The sequence below is a fragment of the Psittacula echo genome (assembly GCF_963264785.1).
Source record: "Psittacula echo genome assembly, chromosome: 4".
Lineage (NCBI taxonomy): Eukaryota > Metazoa > Chordata > Aves > Psittaciformes > Psittacidae > Psittacula > Psittacula echo.
In genome coordinates, this window is record NC_137738.1 from 15338439 (window position 1) to 15359140 (window position 20702).

Genomic DNA, 20702 nt, shown 5'->3' on the forward strand with positions numbered 1-20702 from the left:
TGTGCAACCCAGCTTTCTTGCTGGTGGGGTGGTGTAAGAAGCAGAAAAGGCCTTGACCCTCTGTAAGCGCTGCTCAGCAGTAACTAAAACATCCTTATGATGCCGTTTCCAGCACAAATCCAAACAAACCACAACCCCGTACTTGCTACAATGAAGAAAATGATCTCTACCCCAGCCAAAACCAGCACAACCTTAGTGGCATCTGCTGCAGCAAAAATCACATTTATAATAAAACCTTTACAGAAAAAATTAATTTTTTCCTAATTTGCCAGATTGCCTAGTTCAGACAGATGTGGTGATATTACCTGAGAAAGAATAAATGAGCAGATAACAGTTATGCAAAAAAACACCTCTAAAAATTAGCAGAGAAGTCTGGTTTTAAAACCATCCGTCATGTGTGGTAACTAATTCTATTACCAGTATAACTTTGTTAAGAGATTAGGTGATTGCCAAGATTTGCTGGTCTAACTTGTGTAATAATATTTTAGGGTTTTGAAACTAAGAACACAGCTGTTGTAGGATACTTTCGTGATGCCACAGATTTGAGTGGTAAACACTTTAGCTTTCGGTATATGTGCAGTTGAGTTTTGTGAACTTGCGCTTACATGTAAAAGTATTTGTGCACGCGAAAACAAACATTTTGATCTGCTCACAGAATGGGCATCTGTTTATGAGGAGCTCAGCTTTCTCTTCAGACACCTCATTTGCCAGCTATTACCAGATCAGGCAGGAAGAATGCCTGCATGAGAGTGCCTTTATATATTTAGAGGGGCAGTTCCTACCATGCAGGTCATGATATTTGCTGTAAGTGCTTGTCCCTCAACCTGTAGCATATATTCTTCATAGTTTACCCCACAGACATGTGCATGTCTGCATCACAGGCAGATTTAAGCAATATTATAATAGTTCCCTTGATGTCTGGTCTGGTTGGAGTTCCAGGTCTTTCCAAAGCCAAAGAGAGAAGCTGTTTCTCCCAAACAACCTCTCCAGTTCTGTGCATGAGTACAGTCCCAAATATATATGTTATATGGTAATTACCTATCTCCTGGCTATGTTTCTTATAATTTCCATTGGGGAAATCTCCAGCTTTCTTGTGGTCTGCTCCTATGGCTAAACTATTTCCATGGTCCATCCTAGATCATGTGTCACTTCAGACCACAATACAAATTGTTTTATTTCCAAAGTGGTGAGACCTTCCTGTGTATGTAACAGGTTTATATTGATGGAAAACTGACACAGACACATCTCCTATCCAGTAGTATGTTCTGTTAAACTGTTACTCAAAAATTCCTTACCCATTGTTGTCAAAAAATCAGTAATTGTCCCTTTCAAAATCAAAGGCCTGCAGCAATTTGCAGTAACATTTGACCTGAAATTTAAGTCCTGAGAGTGAGGGTCATAGGACTCATCCTGTAATCCAGCTAGTTGTTTTCAAATCACAAAATTGCATGGAAGGGAAAAGGAATAGTTTAATGCAAGAAATGCCAAAGTGAGTTATTTGGATCAAAATAACAGAAATAGGGAAAGCTTCTAATGCTATATTTTTTCCCATGTTGATTGATAGAGTCTTAACTTATTAAATCTGTTGGTGTTGGTATTTTAGTAGAAATTGTTTAAATATGCAAACTTTTTCTCTCTAGGCATAGTTATAAGATATGAACTTTACATGAGAAAAAAGTTAAAGCCAGCTGGGAACTTTCTCCCTCTTGAAATTCGTATTTTTCAAAGCAGTGGATGGTTCAGTCCTCAACCAGTTATCGAGTCTCCTAATGAAAACGCTCTGGCTCCACCACAGACCACTACCACGGTCACTGATCTGGAGCCATTCACAGAGTATGAATTTTCTGTGCTAGCAGTAAACATGGCAGGTAGCATATCTTCAGACTGGATATCAGGACAAACAGGAGAGGCTGGTAAGTTTTGGGTTAATTTGTTTGGTACAAATAAAAGGAAAAACTAGAATGCATTCTTTTTTTTTCTTTTCAATAAATGTGTCTGATGATGATTCAAATAAGATCAAATTCTCAGTTTTAAACTAAAGATAGGTCACATTATCTCAGAACTTAGTATGTTAAGCAAAAAAAAAAGTTTCTGATTTTTACCATAAGATCGTATTATTGAAGAAAATAATCCCTGTTAATTAAATCAAAGCTACAAGCTTGCAAAATCTACCAAGCAGTGTTTGAATTCTTGACTGTTTTCTCACTTGCTATTTATATGTTCTTTAAAGACAGAAAACATGAAAAAAGATTGGTTTGGTCACAATTTGTAGGTTGTCAATTTTGTCACAAATGTAGAAACAATTGGCTTGAATAAGGAATGTTGTCCAAGAAGGTACATATATTCAGAAAGGAGGTTCTAATGAATTTTCCTGAACTAAGGCTTTGATTATAAAGCAATTTTTTGGAAGAACTTGAGCACATTACCTTTTCAGGAGTACACTGCTTGAAACTTTTAATATACTACTATGGAGTCAAGTGTCATAATAAGGACTGTTTTTTCCCTGAAGTTTAACCAGTTCACAGTGGCTCTTATTATAACCTTTTTTGTTGAGATTTTCAAAAGGGCTTGGCACTCGATGTATTTGAAAGAACAGTTTTTGATGTCAATGTTTTCATAAGAAATCCAAGGCTGGTTTTAGGCTGTTAGAGCCTATGTTTTGCAGTTAAACATCCCTGCTACTATCTCTGATGCTTTTGCTTGCTGTTAGCTTGAAAATCATGCCCTCAGTCACTTGCTCCTGCAAAACAGCAGGCTAAACTAATTCCCCTTTCAAAATGAGTCTTTGTGCTTCTCTATTCTTAAATACTATATGTTGTAGAAGTGTTAAATCGTATTTGGGAAAGAGGTCCATTAGTGCAGTTGTTTGTACATAGCAGAAGTGCTATGAGTTGGTATCCTATTATTGCAGAGTAATCAGGTGGGGATTTAACTACAGTGCAAACAATCCTTTTACAGATTTACTGTGGAAGACAGGGGAACTGTTTTGTAAGAAGTGAGAGACATGTTAATTTCAAACTGGCCTAGCAAACAAAATTGCTTTTAAGATGCTGAAGTATTGAACGCTTTTTGCTTTTATCAGTTTTTTCCCAGGTTGCATGAAGTTTTTCTTCAAGACCTTTACATTCATATGTTCTTTCTTACCTGCTGCAGGGGTTAGGACTTTAGTGTTGATTAGTATTTCTTTGAAGACATAAGCAGAGTTTTATTCTGCATTCATGGCTAGAGTAGAAAACAGGAAAATGATAGGTGAGTTACTTTTTATGTACTATCAAAAGATGAAAATTCCAGTTAGACTTGAACACAAAGGTAGAGAAAAAAATAAGACTTCCAGGAAAGGTGTTTTATAATTACAATGAAAAAGCTTGCATTATACAGGTTGGTCACTTCTTTTATCAGTGTTACTATATTAACTTTATTTCAGCCCCAGTGTTTATGCCGTCTCCATCAGTGTTCCCTCTTTCACCATATTCCCTCAATGTGTCATGGGAAAAACCTGAAGATAATTTAGCAAGAGGAGAAGTGACGGGATACAGCGTCAACTTGATGACTGAACAAAGATTCTTGCCACCATTTTCTCAGGTATTCTTTTTAGTTACATTAAGTTTTTCCTAACTGGTAATAGTAAATTGATAAAAGTCTGATGTCTTCCTTGATGTTGTGATGAATTGTTTCCCTGATTTGCTGTGTATCCTCTGATCTAACTTTTTCACCTATCAGTTTATCCAGAGTGTTCTCTAATCTTATACATTCATTTTGGGTGTTAAACTGTATTCCTGAGCTGGCTTGTTTGCAATAGTGGGTGAGATTCAAAATTATGAGGGATGAGATCAAGCAACATTTAAACTGCCTTGATCTTTGCATGTTCACATTCTGTATTATTGCTATGTTTGCTGACATGCTTAAAGCCATGTTGTATTGTAGGAATCTACATTTTCATTAAGAAGGTACTGTCTGGCTTCCTGGATAATGGATGAGTCTTTGAAGTGGGGAAACCAACTTTAAGAAGTCTAAATATGTAACTAAAATACAATTGTAGTTTTGGGGTGACTGGGTTGGCAAACAAATACCACGGTAATAGTAGTAAGCTCAAAGCTTAGCAATTAGCCAAGAATCATGATAGGTATTCAGAATGTGGGAGTGGATCTGGTACTGTATTTCTTGTTTCAGAGATGAATTTGTCTTTCAGTAGTACCACAGATGGGCCTCAGTTAATTTGTCTGTCAAGTGGGGATACTATTGCTCCTGGGGCTGTTGTAACAATAAATAAATGTAAATTGCTTCTGGTCACAGACTTGCAAGATTTTTTCATTTAAATAAACAACTGATAAAGAAGGTATCTAAAATACAACAGTTTATTCAGTTCCACTCTCTGATAGCTTCAAATGTCTGTAAGGATCAGTTATTCCCCTCCCTTCTAATGGTCATTCAATGGTGGTCAGATTTCACCACTTAATAGTGTCATTTTTGTCATCTGGATTGTAGCTGTGCTCTTTGTAGCTGTACCACCACACAGTTTTATGAGGTAATAACTTTGTTTCCTCATTTATCCACTCAGGAACTGTCTTATTACCTCATAAAACAGTGTGATGGGAAGTATTATCACCTAAATCCTAGCTTGTTCAAATTCTCCCAAATAATTGTCTCCCTTAACCTGTCTTTGCAGGCTTTTGCACATCCAAAGGAAGCAATCTGCAGATTCAAAGACAAGTTTCTTATTAGTTAACATGTCATCAAATAATAGCGATAAACATATTATTAACCAGCTGTTGTCTTCCAATCTGTTTGCTTTGTAGGTGTTGCATATAGCCGAGGCTCATGAGCTATCCTATGTAGCAATGGGATTAAAGCCTTACAGGGCATACAACTTTACTGTGACTCTCTGCAATCGAATTGGTTGTGTAGCCAGTGAGCCAGGCATGGGGCAAACCTTAGCAGCTGGTAAGGAAACAATCTGTACCAAAGTGCAAAACTGACGCACAGTTTACCAAGTAATGCCATTAAGATGATCTTAGTTTGATGAGCAGTTACAGGGGTAGGTGTTGTATTAATACAAAGTGACTTGCTTTATTATTGATTTATGTCGACAAGTTAAAACCAAAATGTTTTCAATGAAAGTTGAAGGTATGCTATTATAGCAATAGGATTTATGTACTGCTCTCTCAATTGCAGGTTATGTATATGTGTGTTTTTGTCACTTGCTAGGAGCTGATGACTTAACATTGTGGTTTCCTTTGTATAGGCTTTAAAACACATCAATTATTTTCACAATATTAGCATTTTTAGTTCAGCAATTAATGGTCTTGTCATACGGATGTTGTGATGATGATCTTTGATATTACCTTTTTTTTATGTTGTTTCATCTCCTGTAGGAAAAAATCTGAAAGTTTCTTCTGTGCAGGATGTTTTTCTAGGCTCCCAGGGCTGTATTTGAGTTGTCTGAATTCCATCAAAGCTACTCTGTGTAATCAATGAAAAGATGTAGGAGCTTCCAGACAGGGAATGAGGAGTTGCCCAAAACAAGTAAATAGGAAGCTTTACATACATGAACTGAAGTGGAATTTAAGCTTTTGAAATATTACCTCTAGTCTGTCCACTCTTCTTCATCTATTTAATTGCCTATTTGTCATAGATGATTTGTTCCTTGATTCCACCATATTGTCTTTGTGTTTCAGTGAGCAAAGATTGTTCTGTAAGTCTTCTTTCTTGCTGAACTGCAAACTTATTTTGTTTCCTCATACTGCTGTTACTTAAAGTTTCAATCTACAGTCTCCTACTTGTATGAGCATGACTTTATCCATACCATGCAGCTGTGCAAGGAACAGCATTCCAGTCTGTGCTGATAACCATGGAAACAAATATGGCCTAAATGCGCACGTTATTGCTACAAATGATCCAACTTTGCATTTATACATGTATTAAAAGACTCAGAAACAATAGCTTCGTTATGCATGACAGCTTGTTTATGACCATCTCCTCCCTGGTTGTGTTAATACTTAGAGACCTATCACATTAGAGAAGACAAGAGAATACAAAATAGAATAACAGCCCAATTTATTACTTGTCTTGCAGTGTAGCTTTTTTCTGCTTACTGTTGTAAAGCCTTGAAAGCAAAGAATCAGTCCTGTAGTGGGTTCCTTTTATGTTTTTAAAGTATGTTAATGCAATGTCTTGAATTCTGACAAACTAAAGAGTAAACCACATGAATTTTGAATGCGATTTTATATTCCACCATTCACATTTTCCATTTCTGAAGAAAACTGTTTAATAATTTACATCTTTCTCTGTGTGTGTGTGCATGTTCCATTTTGTGAAGTTCTGTAAAACTGTGTTTCCAGAGACAATTTAAAAGAAACACTACTTAGGTGATGACTTTTAGATCAGAGGGAGTTCAAACTTGGAACAAAGTTAGGAGAAACAGGTCTGTGTCATTTGAAAAAATAGATTATTCAGTCTTAGTCCATTAATACCCTTTTTTGTCGTTAAATGGCGCAAAATGAAATTAAAATTGCCTTTCTAGGACTGTTGAGTTCTGTTTCATGAAGGAATGTCTCCCTGGCACAGAGATAGTCTCCCTGGCTGGATGCCAGTCCCCCTGCATGCCCTGGCAAAAGGAGCTTCTTGGTGGAAGTCTTGACTGAAATATGCTCCTTGAATCGTAACACAGTCCAGGAGCTTTGAATTGTGTTCCACGTTGGGCTAAAGGTTATACTAAATTTAGACTAGTATCTCTCCTCTCATCCCGAGGAGAATAATGGAAAACCATCTCCACACTTTCCATGTGTGGAGTATACTGATTTATCACATGGAGCATTTAAATGATTGGGTACCTCAATGACTTTCAATTTGCCGTGTCTCAATGACTTTAAATTTGCAATTGGAATTGTGAATGGAATTGCGAATGTGTTTTAAAATTTGCTGCTAAAGCTCAAAGTAATTTTTAAGTTTTGTTGATATCCATTAGGCTCATCTGAAGACTAGCTAGAAAAAAAGATATTATTTAAAATAAATCCCTCTTTTTTTTTTTTTTTTTTTTGGCAACATGTTTTTTTATGCAGTGTAACACAGCAAATAAAAACAAAGGCAGAAACAAGGCCATGAAATTGTTACAAACAAAAATGCTGAGGAAGAAAGTAAGAGGTTTTGAGAAAGGATTTAAAAGACAAGGAAAAGAGACTTCTGCAGTCAGCAGCAGAATGTGGGGATAAGACCTAAGGGAGCAGAAGCATCAGAAATAGTCTCTGCTGATGTTTCAATGAAAAGTGTTTTGGACTATAACTTAAAATTGTTTAAAATAATCCAGAAGCAAACATAAATAACTCCTATCTAACCTGGTCCAGTATAGGCATCTGTACCAGGGATACGCCGTCTCACCAATATATACACTCACGATAGTTTTAAATGGTAATAAAAGAAGACAATAAAACCAGTAAGGAGAGAAGCAAACAAACTAAAATTAAGAATTATTTTATAAAAAAGCTCAGTGAAAGCTGTCACAAATGCATATGAAACCAGGAAAAAAACAGGTTTGATCAATAATTTGCATAGGTATGCCTGATGTGTGACCAGTTCCAGGAATGGTAAAGGGTGTTGGAAATCAATGTTACATGGTAATGCAGTGTCGGGATGAAAGATCAAAGCAAGCATGTCGAGGTAATGGAAGAAGAGAATTAACCCATCTCTGTTACTCAAAGGGACTGGATAGAAAGGGAACCTCAATTTGGTGTGTTCAGATACAAATACACAAATAGCTGGCTTTTTTTAAAAAAAAAAAATTATCAGTGTTTTAAATATTAAATTAAGAGGATGTGCTTTTCACAATCCTTGTGGTATTTTAAATACTCTTTTTGCACTGCAATATTGTGCACATGCAATTGAAAACCTTGGCTGGTTGATGAGGAAAAAGTTAGATTTTAATACTTTATTTGAAATCCAATTTGAGTTTGATTTTTTTGTCTTTGCTATCCCATGATCATCAAATGGAACTGTATGTATGTAACTGAAAGCAATACTGGGCAGTAAATTTTTCACCTCACCACCTAGAGCACGTTCTACTTTATTCCTTTCTCCAGGTTCTGCTGAGTTCAGATTCCTGTATATTTTTGAGAATGGCATTCAGCCTGTCCTTCTCATAAGGTCCTAGGCTATTGGTTTTATTTTCCAAAGTGCTTTTTGCTCCATGGTTTTATCTCATGTAGGATTCTGAGCTGGTACCTTGGATCTACAGAGCTATACTTGATGGTACCAGTGAAAGACCCAGCCTCTTGAAAGTGATATTTTTGTGACGATGTGTTTGCATTAAATTATGAATTACTTGCATTGTACTTTGCAGCACCTCTCAAGACAAAACATGCATGTTTTCCAAATATTTCAGTCAGGCAAAGAAATGTATTCCCTGCAATTTCTGACATTGCAGCAGGATGAAATTAGCCACGTGTGTGCTTGGATTAGTATAGTTGCCTATAGGACCTCTCTCAAATCAGATAGTCTAATGGTGCCTTAAACAATCTATACAGCTGTTTCATTACCTACTGTGTGACTGAGCTTATTTCTTGTAATTAAGTTCATCTTTTCTTTGCCCTTCTAATTTTTTTTTAAACTTAATTTAAAAACCATTTTTTAAGACATATGAAAGTATGGCTTTGTGTTTGCTGCCATTTACCCCAGCACATTGTATTCCTGATCCTTTGCTTTTGATGGCAATTACAGGGTTCAGAAGCTAATTTGTAGAAGATATTCTTCCATCACCAGCTGCATCTGGCTTCTTGGCAGAGTTCTCAAGCAGTTGTGTTAGTGGCTTTGGAGTTGCTTCTGGGTTTGCTAGGGTAATGAAGTTGATGGGCTTTCTGGGCTGTCTTATACTCCTTGATGTCATTTTCTTTTTCATTAGCCTTTTAATCTCAGTAATTTGTCCATTTTTTCCATTCATAAATAAGGTCCAGTGCAAACCTTTTCCAAAAGCCTCAACCCATTTGTCATGGCAATACAGCATTTGTTTAAGTCTGTCATAGAGCGCTTTTCTACAAAATGCTATGCCTCAGTTTTAAAATCTCAGATACCCATTAAACAGGTAGGAAGTAATGTATATTTTCCTTTGTTACAGAAGAGGAGTATGAGGGCCATTTGCTGCTGGCCTGGAAACACAGATTATTTTCCATGCATGTACATAAATCTCTTCATTGTGAATAAGACCCAAAGTGATTAAACAAGCACTCTTAATATGTTAATTTATAATTTTAATTACAACAATCTTGTATATATATAGTCATTAGTGAATACTAATATAAATATTTTTCTATCTTTTTATTCATAATGCATAAACCAATCATCCAGTTACTTCTCGGCAGTTGCCTGTTTCCGTTTCATAATACAATCTTTGTTCTTAGTTATGAATGCATTTTGTTCATTCCTGTCTTGAATAATCCCTCATTAAGCTAGTCACTTTCTGCTCCATGCTAAAAAGGAAAAATTATCATGCAAATGTGGCATGCCATATTAAAAAGCACATTACCAAACACTTTTGTTGCTGTCCTTCAATTAGTTTCCCTTCTTTGAATTTAATTTCATTTGTTGTTAAACTACTGACTTGATGTATGGACTCATGAATTTGAGGCTGCTGCCAAGAATGTAGCAGGGAAAAAAAATCAAAGCTTCTTCAGAGAGCTGAGGCAAAGCTGAAATGAATTTGCTTCACCTTTGACAAGAACACTTGAGCAGCATTGGAATCCTCTGATGATCCAGCTTGGCTAATTATCCAATTATTTATTTCAAGAATAAAGATGCTGTGTTACATTTAGGAAAATGTAAAGTAATCTGAGAAATTTCATAATGACAGATGACTTAAGTAACTTCTGAGATAAATAGTATCTGCTTAAACTTGTCTTGCCTACTGTTCAAGCTGCATTTAAACTGCTCTTTGAGTTTCAGGAAATTAATAGGGACTCAAAAGTTATTTGTTTCTTCTACCCCTACCAACCACATATTATACTTCAGAAAAATAGCTCAGTTTGTCCTTTTCCCTTTGTGTCAAATTTGCAAGGTTTTTAAGCTATATTTAAGTTGCATTGCTCTTGATTAAAAGCTTTTGGTTCAAAGCAATACTTTTTAATTGTCTAATAATATAAGTCAGTTCTTCGGAAAGAATCGTGCATTTAGGAGTTCATTTGCAATATAACTGAAAAATTCATTGCATGGCAGTAAAACAATTTACTGTTAATTACAAGGAGAAGAATTTTCTGTACCATGCTCACAGATTGCCATGAATCATGCAGCACTCCTAGAGATTTATAACAGATGTGTAAGTGGGATGAATTAGCAGGGTTTAATAACAGAGACACAAATCATGCAGACTTCAAGGAGCTTTAATTGATATACTAGAATGTGACGGGCATGAATCACTCAGCCATTCAACAGCACTGTAACATATGGTCAGCTCAATATGCTGCATCTTAAATCGGTTGGTGAGTCGTTGGTTGTCCCATATGGTGGAAGCAATATATTTTTTATGATTTTTTTAAAAATACGTGTATTACATCTATTTCTAAAGAAATATGATTGTAACACAGCCATGTTACTAAATTTTCTCTTGATATCCATTACGGGTGGGTTTATTTCTTTCTTGGGGAAGAGTCTGAAATGGACTCTAAAGAGCCTTCTAGAAAGCCAAAATATTGTCAGAAGATTTTATTTCTTGACTCATTTACTGTTGAAATGACTGGTACTACTGTGAAGTGCAGAGAAAGAAAAGATCATACCAGAAATGCAATGGCAATCTCATGGTCCTTATTTTACTAGTAACTTGTAGCAAAAAAGAAAGGGATGGTACCAGTAGTGAGGCAAGATATTTACCTGGGAGGTAAACTCCAAGATGTAAAAAAGGTAAGTTTTTGTTCTGGAATTTGCCACATCCTTCCATTTTAATTTGTATGTATGCATTTTGAATTAGACTGAACAATAATGAACTGTATACTTTTTGTTACTGTTAGCTTCCTGAACGCTTCAGAATGGCTCATTGAAGGCTTCTATGGAAGGCTAGACAGAAAGCTACCTACAGTATTCTGAGCAGTAGTTATTCAAACGTATATAAGACTGTTAAATTTAGCCACGGTGTAAACATGTTATTCCTGGGACAAGAATCTGGCAGAGTATGGGAAAGCTTTAGCAGTTGTATTAGTAAACCTGACAGACTTGGGAAAGGCGTATTGTATCCTTAGAACTGCACCTGCCAGAATTTAATGTCAACAATTAAAATTTATTTTGATCCTTACCTAGTGTTTATTACTGTTTATATACACAACAGACCTTACTAATACAGAGATGCACTATTAGATGGAATTACCATCTGTTCAGAGTGAAATGCTGGCATCTGCCTTTGAGCCTAAAACTAAAATGATATTATATCAAACAAAACAAAATTAACTGCTCTTTACTTACCAACTTCATTTTTGTGTACATGTGTGTGCATAAACACATGGGAAAGGCTTATTTGTGATGACCTGTGTAGCGACATCTATATTTAGATATATGACTTCAGCATAAGCTGTATGGACCATCTGTCTTTATTGGTCTTTTTTGTGCCCTCTGCTACACAATGGCATGCAGCAATCATGGGCTTTTAAATACTGTTTTAGCTTTATAATATATTAAATATGTATTATATAGCAAGACATTAAAACTACATAATTAAAGTACACAAAATGTGACTTTGAATTCACTAAAATATAGTATGCTCATTATTTTGACAGATGTGTCTTAACAGAACATGACTAAAAAAAATTAAAAAGATAAAATTATAGTCAATTCATCGTTCAGAAAGTAGCTACAGGTACCACAGTGACACCTTTAGGAAAATATATACTGTATCTTTTAGTCTTGAATATTTTTAATTTCAGCATTTAGTACCCTGCTGCGCTGGTGCCACAGATTTATTTTCAATCCTGTCTGTTCCTGTGCGGAGTTTGGTTTTCAGATTTGTTTTGTTTTCTATCTTACTTGTGCAACCTATTATGTACAGTCTTCTACTGTCTTGGCAATCAAGAATTCTCAAGCATCAGCGAGACTGTAGTTTAAATACTACTGTTGCAGCAAGGATGTTACTTTCTGAAAGGGTAGGATTCTGTTCCATGTATCACAAAATAATAAATTGTGTCATGCCAGTGTTTAATGTGTATACACAGTGCATTAACAGTAACTGTAGTACATTTATTTGTGCTAGAGAAGACTTGAAAATGATTAAAAAATCAATATGTCCCTGTCAGAGAAGCAAGTGTTACGATGCATTTAAGTAGTTAATTGCATAAGCCCCATAAAAGCTTCAGATTTGGATATCAGAGATGCCATAATTATGGTCCAAGTAACTGCCATTTATTAATACTAAACTTTAAAGGAAGATATAGTTATTGTCGTGACTGTTAGTCAGCTGTATGCCTTTCAGAACTAATAAATTTTAAAGTTTCTGTTTTACCAGCAGTAAGCTAAACTGGAGGGCTCAACCTCTTCTGTTTGCATTTAAAATGCTGGGTATGCTTGTTCCCTCAAAGGTGAAGTTTTGATTGTTAAGCCATGTTTTCTATTTAAAATGTGCAATAATACTACAATTCATTAGTGCTGTGCCCTGCGTATGCAGGAAAGCTTGTGATCTCATGTTGCATTACTTCAATTTTGACATAGTAAATTTCTACCATAGCATGAGATACTGATTAGATTGTGAAGTTGTAAATGATGCCTAAGCAGGAATTTACAGTGCATTTGTGCCATTGGCAGTTTCCCAGTCCTCCCATTCCCTGCTTTCTACAAGAATAATATTTTATCAAGTTAGGAAGGGGCAAGAAAAAGGAAGAGAAGGGGAAAAAAAAAAAAAAAGCAGTAACATGCTACAGGCACAAATATTTAAAAGCGCATTCTTAATTCATTTGAAATGAAGCAATTTCTCCTTCTCTAAGGAATTTGAACTGCATACAATGCTGTGCTGTGAAGTAATATGTCAGATTTTGAAGGCCCATATTTTAGTAGAGGTTTTATTATTGTAGAAAGGCATCTATTCCTCTTTGCTGTGTCATTATGGGAACAAGTAATTTCTACAAGTTGTCAATGTGTTTCACTTCCTGGGTACAAAGTTTCTGTTGTTAAATCCTTCTTTTTATCAGGGAAAGAAGGGGAAATAAAAAAAAAAAAAAAAAAAGCAGGATAAGATGAATATAGATGCTATAGGTAGTAGAGTGTTCTTGTACTTCATCAGGCAATGTCTTCTCTTGTTTCACTGATGGTCCATTTTTTTCTCACCTGTATGGCCATCATGTCATTACCCAAACAAGTCTTGCTGCCCTCCTGTGGTTTACTGCATGGTATTTTAAATAAACTTTTATTCAAAACTCAGCTATAGATTCACAAAGGTCATCAGAATGTTTTAAAGAATATAGTGTTGGTTTTAATGGTGGGAGTTTTGTTGCAATAACGTAAAACTATCAACGCTGATACCTTAGTGGAAGCAACCTTGTATGGAGTCTTACTGTGCACCAGTGTTGGTGGAAAAAAGTTAGAGTTGACTGTTTTTTTGAGTTGAATAATTATCTGAACATATGCTAATGCCTTGTGTGCACTCCATGAGGAAAGCAACCTGGTGGGCATGCAGTATTGTGGACAGATAGCTGTTCTGCTTCTGTTGATGAGAATGAGTTTAGTGATGAAAAACTTGTGCTGTCATGTACCATATTGCTGAGATATAACAAAAGTTAATTAACTGTTAAGATTCTCCTTTGGTCTTTCATTCAAATCCACTGCTGAAAGTCATACAGATACATGCTTGCAGTGAATGTATGAGAGGCTAAGCAAGGAAGGAATATACTTTTTATGAAGTTGGTAACTCAGATTTTTAAAGATTACGGAAAAAAAGAATATTTTGGATATAGTACTAGAGACCTTTATCCAAAGCCTGGAGAAACAAATTATGTCTTTCTTGTGGAATTACAGGTAAATTCTTATTAAGAATGTTTGGGTATTTGCTTTGTTTCCCCCCTGATTAAGCTTCAATGGATATCTGCCTTTATTCTTCAGATGATTAGCAACTGAAGCAGGATGTTTTGCAAAAAATATGTGAATAAATAATTTTCCAGGTGTTCTGGACAATGATACCTAGATAATTTATTTTTTTTGTGCACAGCTCCAAGAAAACTAAGTGCCCCTCGTGTTGAAGGAATAAACAGCACAATGGTGAAGATAAACTGGAATGAACCTGAAGAACTTAACGGGCCTTCTCCTGTCTACCAGGTGGAAAGGATGGATGCGTCTTTAGCTACATGGAGTGCAGAAGTAATGAAAGGGATCCGTTTCCCAGGAAATGGATATTACAGATTTGCCAGTTCCACTCTCCCTGCCAATACTTATTTTACAGGTAAATGAGTTTAAATAACTTACAAAATATACCAATTGTACTCTGCATTTGTTTTACCATTCATCTTCTATATAATTTTCATGGTAAAATCTGTAGTTTATAATTTATGAGCATGAGATTGTTGGTGATGTATGGGCTATTTTGATTCTCACATAAAAAGCCTGTGGAAAATATTATTGGACATGTGGGATTTGTATTCCCTTGCCTTTGGACAGAGATGTACATGATGGTGAATGTTGCTGCGTACTTGACTCTTTTATTAATTCTTTTGGGATAACAACTTTTTGATTAAATTGCTGTGAATACTAAGGCATGTTTTCTTCAATGTCTTTTTGAGGATTCCTGAGGTTGTATACACCCAAAAAGCACTCTCTTCCATGTTCAGAACATTTTCATTGTGGTCCTGTTTGTTTTGTCGAGGGAAGGAAAAGGCCTGCCAATCTGACAGAAGTCTTTTGTTTCTGAGCCTTTGCGTACTCTCTCCTCTCTCTTTTGATTAGTTAGTTAATTTTGAAGTAGGAGTTTTTCAGATCAAAGCAGAATGATTATCCTGTTTTGTGATTCTCATAATTTGCCGAGGTCTTCATTTCTGGGATAAAACAAAGATATAGACAGTATATTTTTTTGGAAAATGAACTTCGTTGCATGTTTGAGCTGAAGACTTCTGTAAGTGAAATATTGTATTAGTGAGCTATGAGTGTTTAAAAGAAGAAATAGCGGAGCAGAAGGTTGAAAGAAAAACAAAATCAAGGGGAAATCCTAAGCAAGTCTAGGCAACAGAGAGAGCAAGCGTTAGATGGCATGCCCATGGTGTGAAGGCCATGCCACAGTGTAATACAGCTTAAACTGGTTCTAAGCTTTGCTTGTTAAGACAGATAAGGGCTGCAAAAACCACACAGCATTGTAGACATGCAGAAGAACACTGAAGATTTGAAATGCACTCAGCTGACATCCCTTGTTTTCAGAGCTATCACAGGTAATTCTGGCCAGAATATGTGATCGCAAATATCTTGGTATTTGTAGATATGTGTGCAAATTCAGGTTTTGTTTAAAAAACAAACAAACAAATCACCTTCTTGCCTAAGATCTCTCAGTGAATCTGATTTAAAAAAACAAAGTAGAAGATCACTTTCATTTATTTTCTTCCTAGGTGCTTGCTTAAATGATAGTCAAATAGTAACAAGTGATAATGTGTTAGTTAAATATTGGCACCATGTTGACTTGAAAAAACCTGTCTCTGTGTAGGAATCTGTAAGAACAGCTACTGGGCTCCTTTTCTCATCCAAACTGCTTGATGGTTTTCCTGACATCAGAGTTTGCACCCTTTACTGTATATTTAGTAAAAAAATCTTTGATGTTTTTCTTCTGTGTTTCTTCTGTAGTCAGTTGTGATGACCTAACACCAAAGGAATCGTGAGCTGCAGTTCTCACTTTAGCTCCATTCAGCTTCTTCACTGTGACATAGTTAAATACTTCAATCAGGCAGGCAAAGAATTATGAGTATCATTAAATTTCCTGCTTCTCATAATAAGTGTCTAAGAGTGCCGGAGAAGAGGGCACTACTGGGATTGTTAAGATACCTGTCTATTTGTAACCAAGCTAGCCCAACATTCATCTACCTAAGTGCCAATTCAATCTGGGGTTGGGTTATGCTTCAGAAGCTGAGACTGAGGCCTTGGATAAACTTTGTTCAAGATGGCTGAGGTCATATGAGAGAGTTTGGGCTGTTAAAATAAAGCTCCCTTTATACTGGAACCTGATGGCTGATAAAACAATGTAGGTAAATATAAATCTATTATTGCTTTGGATTTTGTCCTTTCTTTTTGACCATCTATTAGTGTGAATATCTGGAGATGACCTAGAACCAAAACACACTAGGCAATTTGTCCAGACATTTGCTGGTAATGACTGACAGGTTAAATCAACCTGCTTTGGTACTGAAAAAATATGTAATTCAGGTACTTGGAAACTCAATAAAGTTTCAGAGAAATATAAATGTGGGTTTTCTAAGTAGATCATCAGTCATTCTTCCAAATCATGATGGAGGGAAAATTATAACAAATCCAGGAGAATTTAGAAAGACTGATGTCTTAGAAAGACATTTAAGGGAACGAAAAATGTTCTTTAACTGTACTCTGCTCTTGTTTTATTGTTGAGAACCTCTCTTATTACCCATCCCTCAAGACAAGCAGGTGGCAAATGTGCTTTATAGATGGAACGGCTTTAGTGTGCATGCAGCTGTGTACATTTTTGACACAAAAGTGTGCCAGCTTGTATATGTCAGTCAGCAGAAGGATACTTCTTAGTGTATCTGGGATCTCCCACTGCTAGTGCAGAAAAAGATAGATCAGTTTATTCACTGCTAATAAATGCAAGTTGTCCTCACTACCTTTCTGGTTGGTCTTACACTCTGAGGTGCAGGTAATAAGGGCAGATGTATTATCTGGAAAAAAATTCCAAATTCTTCTTTTTCTATAAAAAAAAAAGTAAGTTAGGCAATAAATACTGGCTACAGTAAGCAACATCCTTCTGTCTGTAACAAAACCTCTAGCTGCACAGGAACATGTGCTGTAAGTACACATTAGATGAGAGGAAGTCAGGTAATGAACAGGATTGTTTCTGCCAGAGCAGTCCATGTGCAACTTCTCATCTTTTCAAACTGTGAAGAAGTGTTTTAGGCATCTGTAATGTCCTTTCCCAAAAAATTCAGACTTGATTTTTTGTACTTATTTACATCCCTTGAAGTTTTTAGATACAACAACATTCACTGTATCTATCAAAATACCACCAGGCAAAGGAACTGTTAGTGTTCTTGTTTTAGCTAAGGAACTCATCCATCTCCCATTACTCTGAAGGCTGGGATATGCAGGTGTTTATCTTCATATCTTCCTCATGAGACAGAAAAGCGCTATCATTCTGATTTAATAGGAAGCAGAAATTCTGATTCTAGTTAACAAGGAGTTTATACTTTAAAGACTCTTTAGAAGGTTTTACATTTTAGTTATTTCTTGTGGTTTTGCTTTATCAGTACAGCTTGTGTGGTACAGCTGTTGATCTGGAGTCAGAATGCTGCAGTAACACTGTTCTATTTGTCTTTTTGGTTCTCTAGTGATCAAGAAGAGGTACTGTCTATTTTATAGAGGGTGTAGACAGGCAGTCTTGGAGTTCAAAGAACTGTAAATAGCCAAGTGTTTAAATAGCTTTAAAATTCAATTTATAATTATTATTTCTGTAATGACTGAATCTAATGTCTAGGTCTAAAAATGCCTAAGGAAGAAGCTAATGGGTGTGATGTAATGTTAATCTGGCTTTCACCACTACTAAATGGGCATTTTGTCTGATCCCAAGAGTTAAGCAGAGTCAGGTTTGGGTCTTGTCTGGGTTTAGACAATACAGGGGGACCGAGAGGTTTTCCCCAAGGCTGGACAGTCATGAGTGTCACGGTGTGTGGGACAGTATGGGCGAGTATCTAATCCCCTGGGCCCCTCCAGTGCTTTGGAAGCGTTGGAGATGGAAGGCAGCTGTGTGGAGTCCCCAATGACAAGTTGCAGAGACTGCTGCAGGGGAGGGTGAATTATTTTGAGCCTGATGGGCCCGTGACACTTCAGGCCATCAGGGAAGAGATGCAACATAGAGATGGACTCATGATCGAGGGGTGGACTTTGCAATGGGCCTCTCCTGCTCTGAAAGACTGTTACAAGAGATGGAGCCCACCATCATGGACCGAATGGACTCAGCAGCTTTATAGGGATTGGTCCGTGCACTAGGATAAGAGTGCACTGAGATGAAAGTGATGGTATATTGAAAATGTGGGATCTGAACATGACGTGAATGGTATGGAATCGGGGTGGATACTGTCCTGGGTTCAGCAGCAGCAGTCAGTTTTTCTCCTTCTTAGTAGCTGTTGCAGCACTGTGTTTTTGACTTTTAGCCTGGGAACAAAGCTGATAACACTGATGTTTAGACTGACCAAGGACTTTGTGAGTCTCATGCTCTGCCAGGGAGGAGGAGAAGCTGGGAGGAAGCAGGGACAGGACACCTGACCCAAACTAGCCAAAGAGGTATTCCATACCACAGCACGTCATGCCGAGGATGTAGAACTGAGAGTTCCCGGAAGGGCTGGATCACTGCGGGGTGGGGGCGAGGTACCGGTTGGTGAGCGATTGTATTCTCTTCCCTTGTTATTTCCTTTATCATTATTATTGGTGGTAGCAGTAGTGATTTGTGTTATACCTTAGTTATTAAACTGTTCTTATCTCAACCCGTGGGAGTTGCATTCTTTTGATTCTCCTCCCCGTCGCTCCAGAAGCGGAGGGAAGAAAGGTGGGGGGGGAAGTGGACTGCGTGGTTCTGATTTACGGCCTGGGCTTAAACCATGACAATGTGCCTGAATGATTGAAACAAAACTGATGTATGAATTCTGACCTGTGTAAACGAGCCCTGCTTAGGCTCAAGTTTGATTCTAATTTGAGGCACTACCTTATGTTCAGGATTCATAACTTGTAAATGCCTCCTAAGGGTTAAGCAGCTTTAGCTTTTTGTTTTACAGAGAGTGGGGATCACATTTGTCTCTGAAAACATAACTCCATGAGAAAGCTGATGTTTTCACCAGCTATATTGGTGGATCCTATGCCTTCAGATAGAAACAGTGCCACTGTTTAAACTTTGTAGAAAATCTTGCCAAAAAAGCTGTGGAATAGTTTTACTTGCTTCCTAGAGTAAGTATACTGGATCAGTCTCCTGAGGACAGGTAAAGGGAAGTTTCATTTTGAAGTTTTGCTAGCAAATAGATACTCAATTCTTTCAAAATGGAGCTTCTGGGCACAAAGAGCAACTGGTTGAAAATTGAACCCTGAATGTTTCTGCTATATGATGACATCAGAGCTAGGAGGTTCAGGTCTGCAATTCAGTTGTCTAATGTGATCATGAGTTACACAAATTGCTTTTTGAAACTTTCTTCTGATTGATCCATTGCCAGACAGAAAGTCTGTGGCAGAGCTGATGGGATAGGGCCTGTTACAATTATAAAGAATGGAAACTGCAATCAGTTGGACACATGAATGAACAAGAAAGCTCCTTAATGCCATTATGCCTATGGAGATCTAGTTGGGGTCCATGAAGACAGACTCAGGGTATCTGTAGGGGTATGTAAGAACTGCTCACTTTGCAGAAAGTGAGCTATAATGATTCAGTGGCTACAAAAGAAAGAAACTGCAGAGTAACAAAATGTTTGTGTGGAAGGTTGTGTGCCTTTTGACCTCTCAAAACTACTTTTCAAATATAACATTGAACAAAAATTGACAATTCTGTGGCATTGTAGTAGGTTTTGTAAATAATATGCATGTTAATTCTATAAAATTCTATAAATAAATCTATAAAATTCTATAAAATGAAGCAAAACAAATCCTCCAAGCATGCTTTATGTATTGCTTAAAATACAATTTGAGCTTGATGTCAGGAGTTATAATTACACACCCATCTGAGAAGGGAGGCCTTTACTTAGTGATAAAATAATAATTTTTTTCAGGTGGATGAAAGATTCTTTGTGACATTTTCAAATTGGTTGAATTAGCTATTACTATTTTGACATGATTCTTCTTGCATGCTACTTGTTTGAAAGAAAATTATTCATGTAATATTGATCAAAATGCAGCCCACTCTGGAGCAACTTATGTGTTTGGCTTTGCTTTGAATCCAAGTTTTCTGAAATAGGATACTACACTGAAATATAAGTGAGTCTTCTCTGGAATATGTAATCTTTGCCAGCCTGTACATGATGTGTATTCAGCTTTATAATAATTAGGAAATAACTGTATGAGGTAAGATGATCATATATTCAGCATTACAAGTGTTTTTACAATGACATTTTAGTGTCATCTTAAAAACGTGTACTTTAAAAAAAAACTACTATCTGTGCTAGTGTTTTTACTGCCAAATTCTGACTCAGATACACACATATTTCTCAGAGTGGAGAATCTTTCCCGTAATGCTGTTTCTTAATGAGTTTGCCATGGAACACTGCACAGGCATCGTTTACATCTGTTTTGAGCAGAAGTGCCATGGTCATTCTGTGTTGGATCTTCCCGTAGGTCTTCATCATAGTGAACACTCTTTGCAGTAATGTAAGACAAATTCCACTCCGTATGAGCAAACATTTAGTTGATAGAAGGCACAAATACTTTCATTAGCCTATGGAGCCAAATTAGCAGGCCTTTTCCAGACATCCCAACAAAAATTTATGGAATGCATTACTATCAGATACCAAGAAAATGAACATGACTGGAGGTCTAAAAATAAAGTAAGAGGAAAGGCT

At 36.6% G+C, this 20702-nt stretch overlaps 1 protein-coding gene across 1 annotated transcript in view; it reads left to right on the forward strand.

Annotated features, from left to right (window-relative positions):
- USH2A (usherin) overlaps positions 1-20702 on the forward strand; it is a gene marked incomplete at both ends in the record, with an annotated part of 378822 nt that overhangs the window by 92780 nt on the left and 265340 nt on the right. Inside the window, 4 exons of the mRNA XM_080614877.1 lie at positions 1641-1913; positions 3425-3582; positions 4797-4941; positions 14159-14389. Of these exons, the coding sequence (XP_080471003.1) occupies positions 1641-1913; positions 3425-3582; positions 4797-4941; positions 14159-14389 (807 nt within the window). The remainder of the gene's footprint in view (positions 1-1640; positions 1914-3424; positions 3583-4796; positions 4942-14158; positions 14390-20702) is intronic.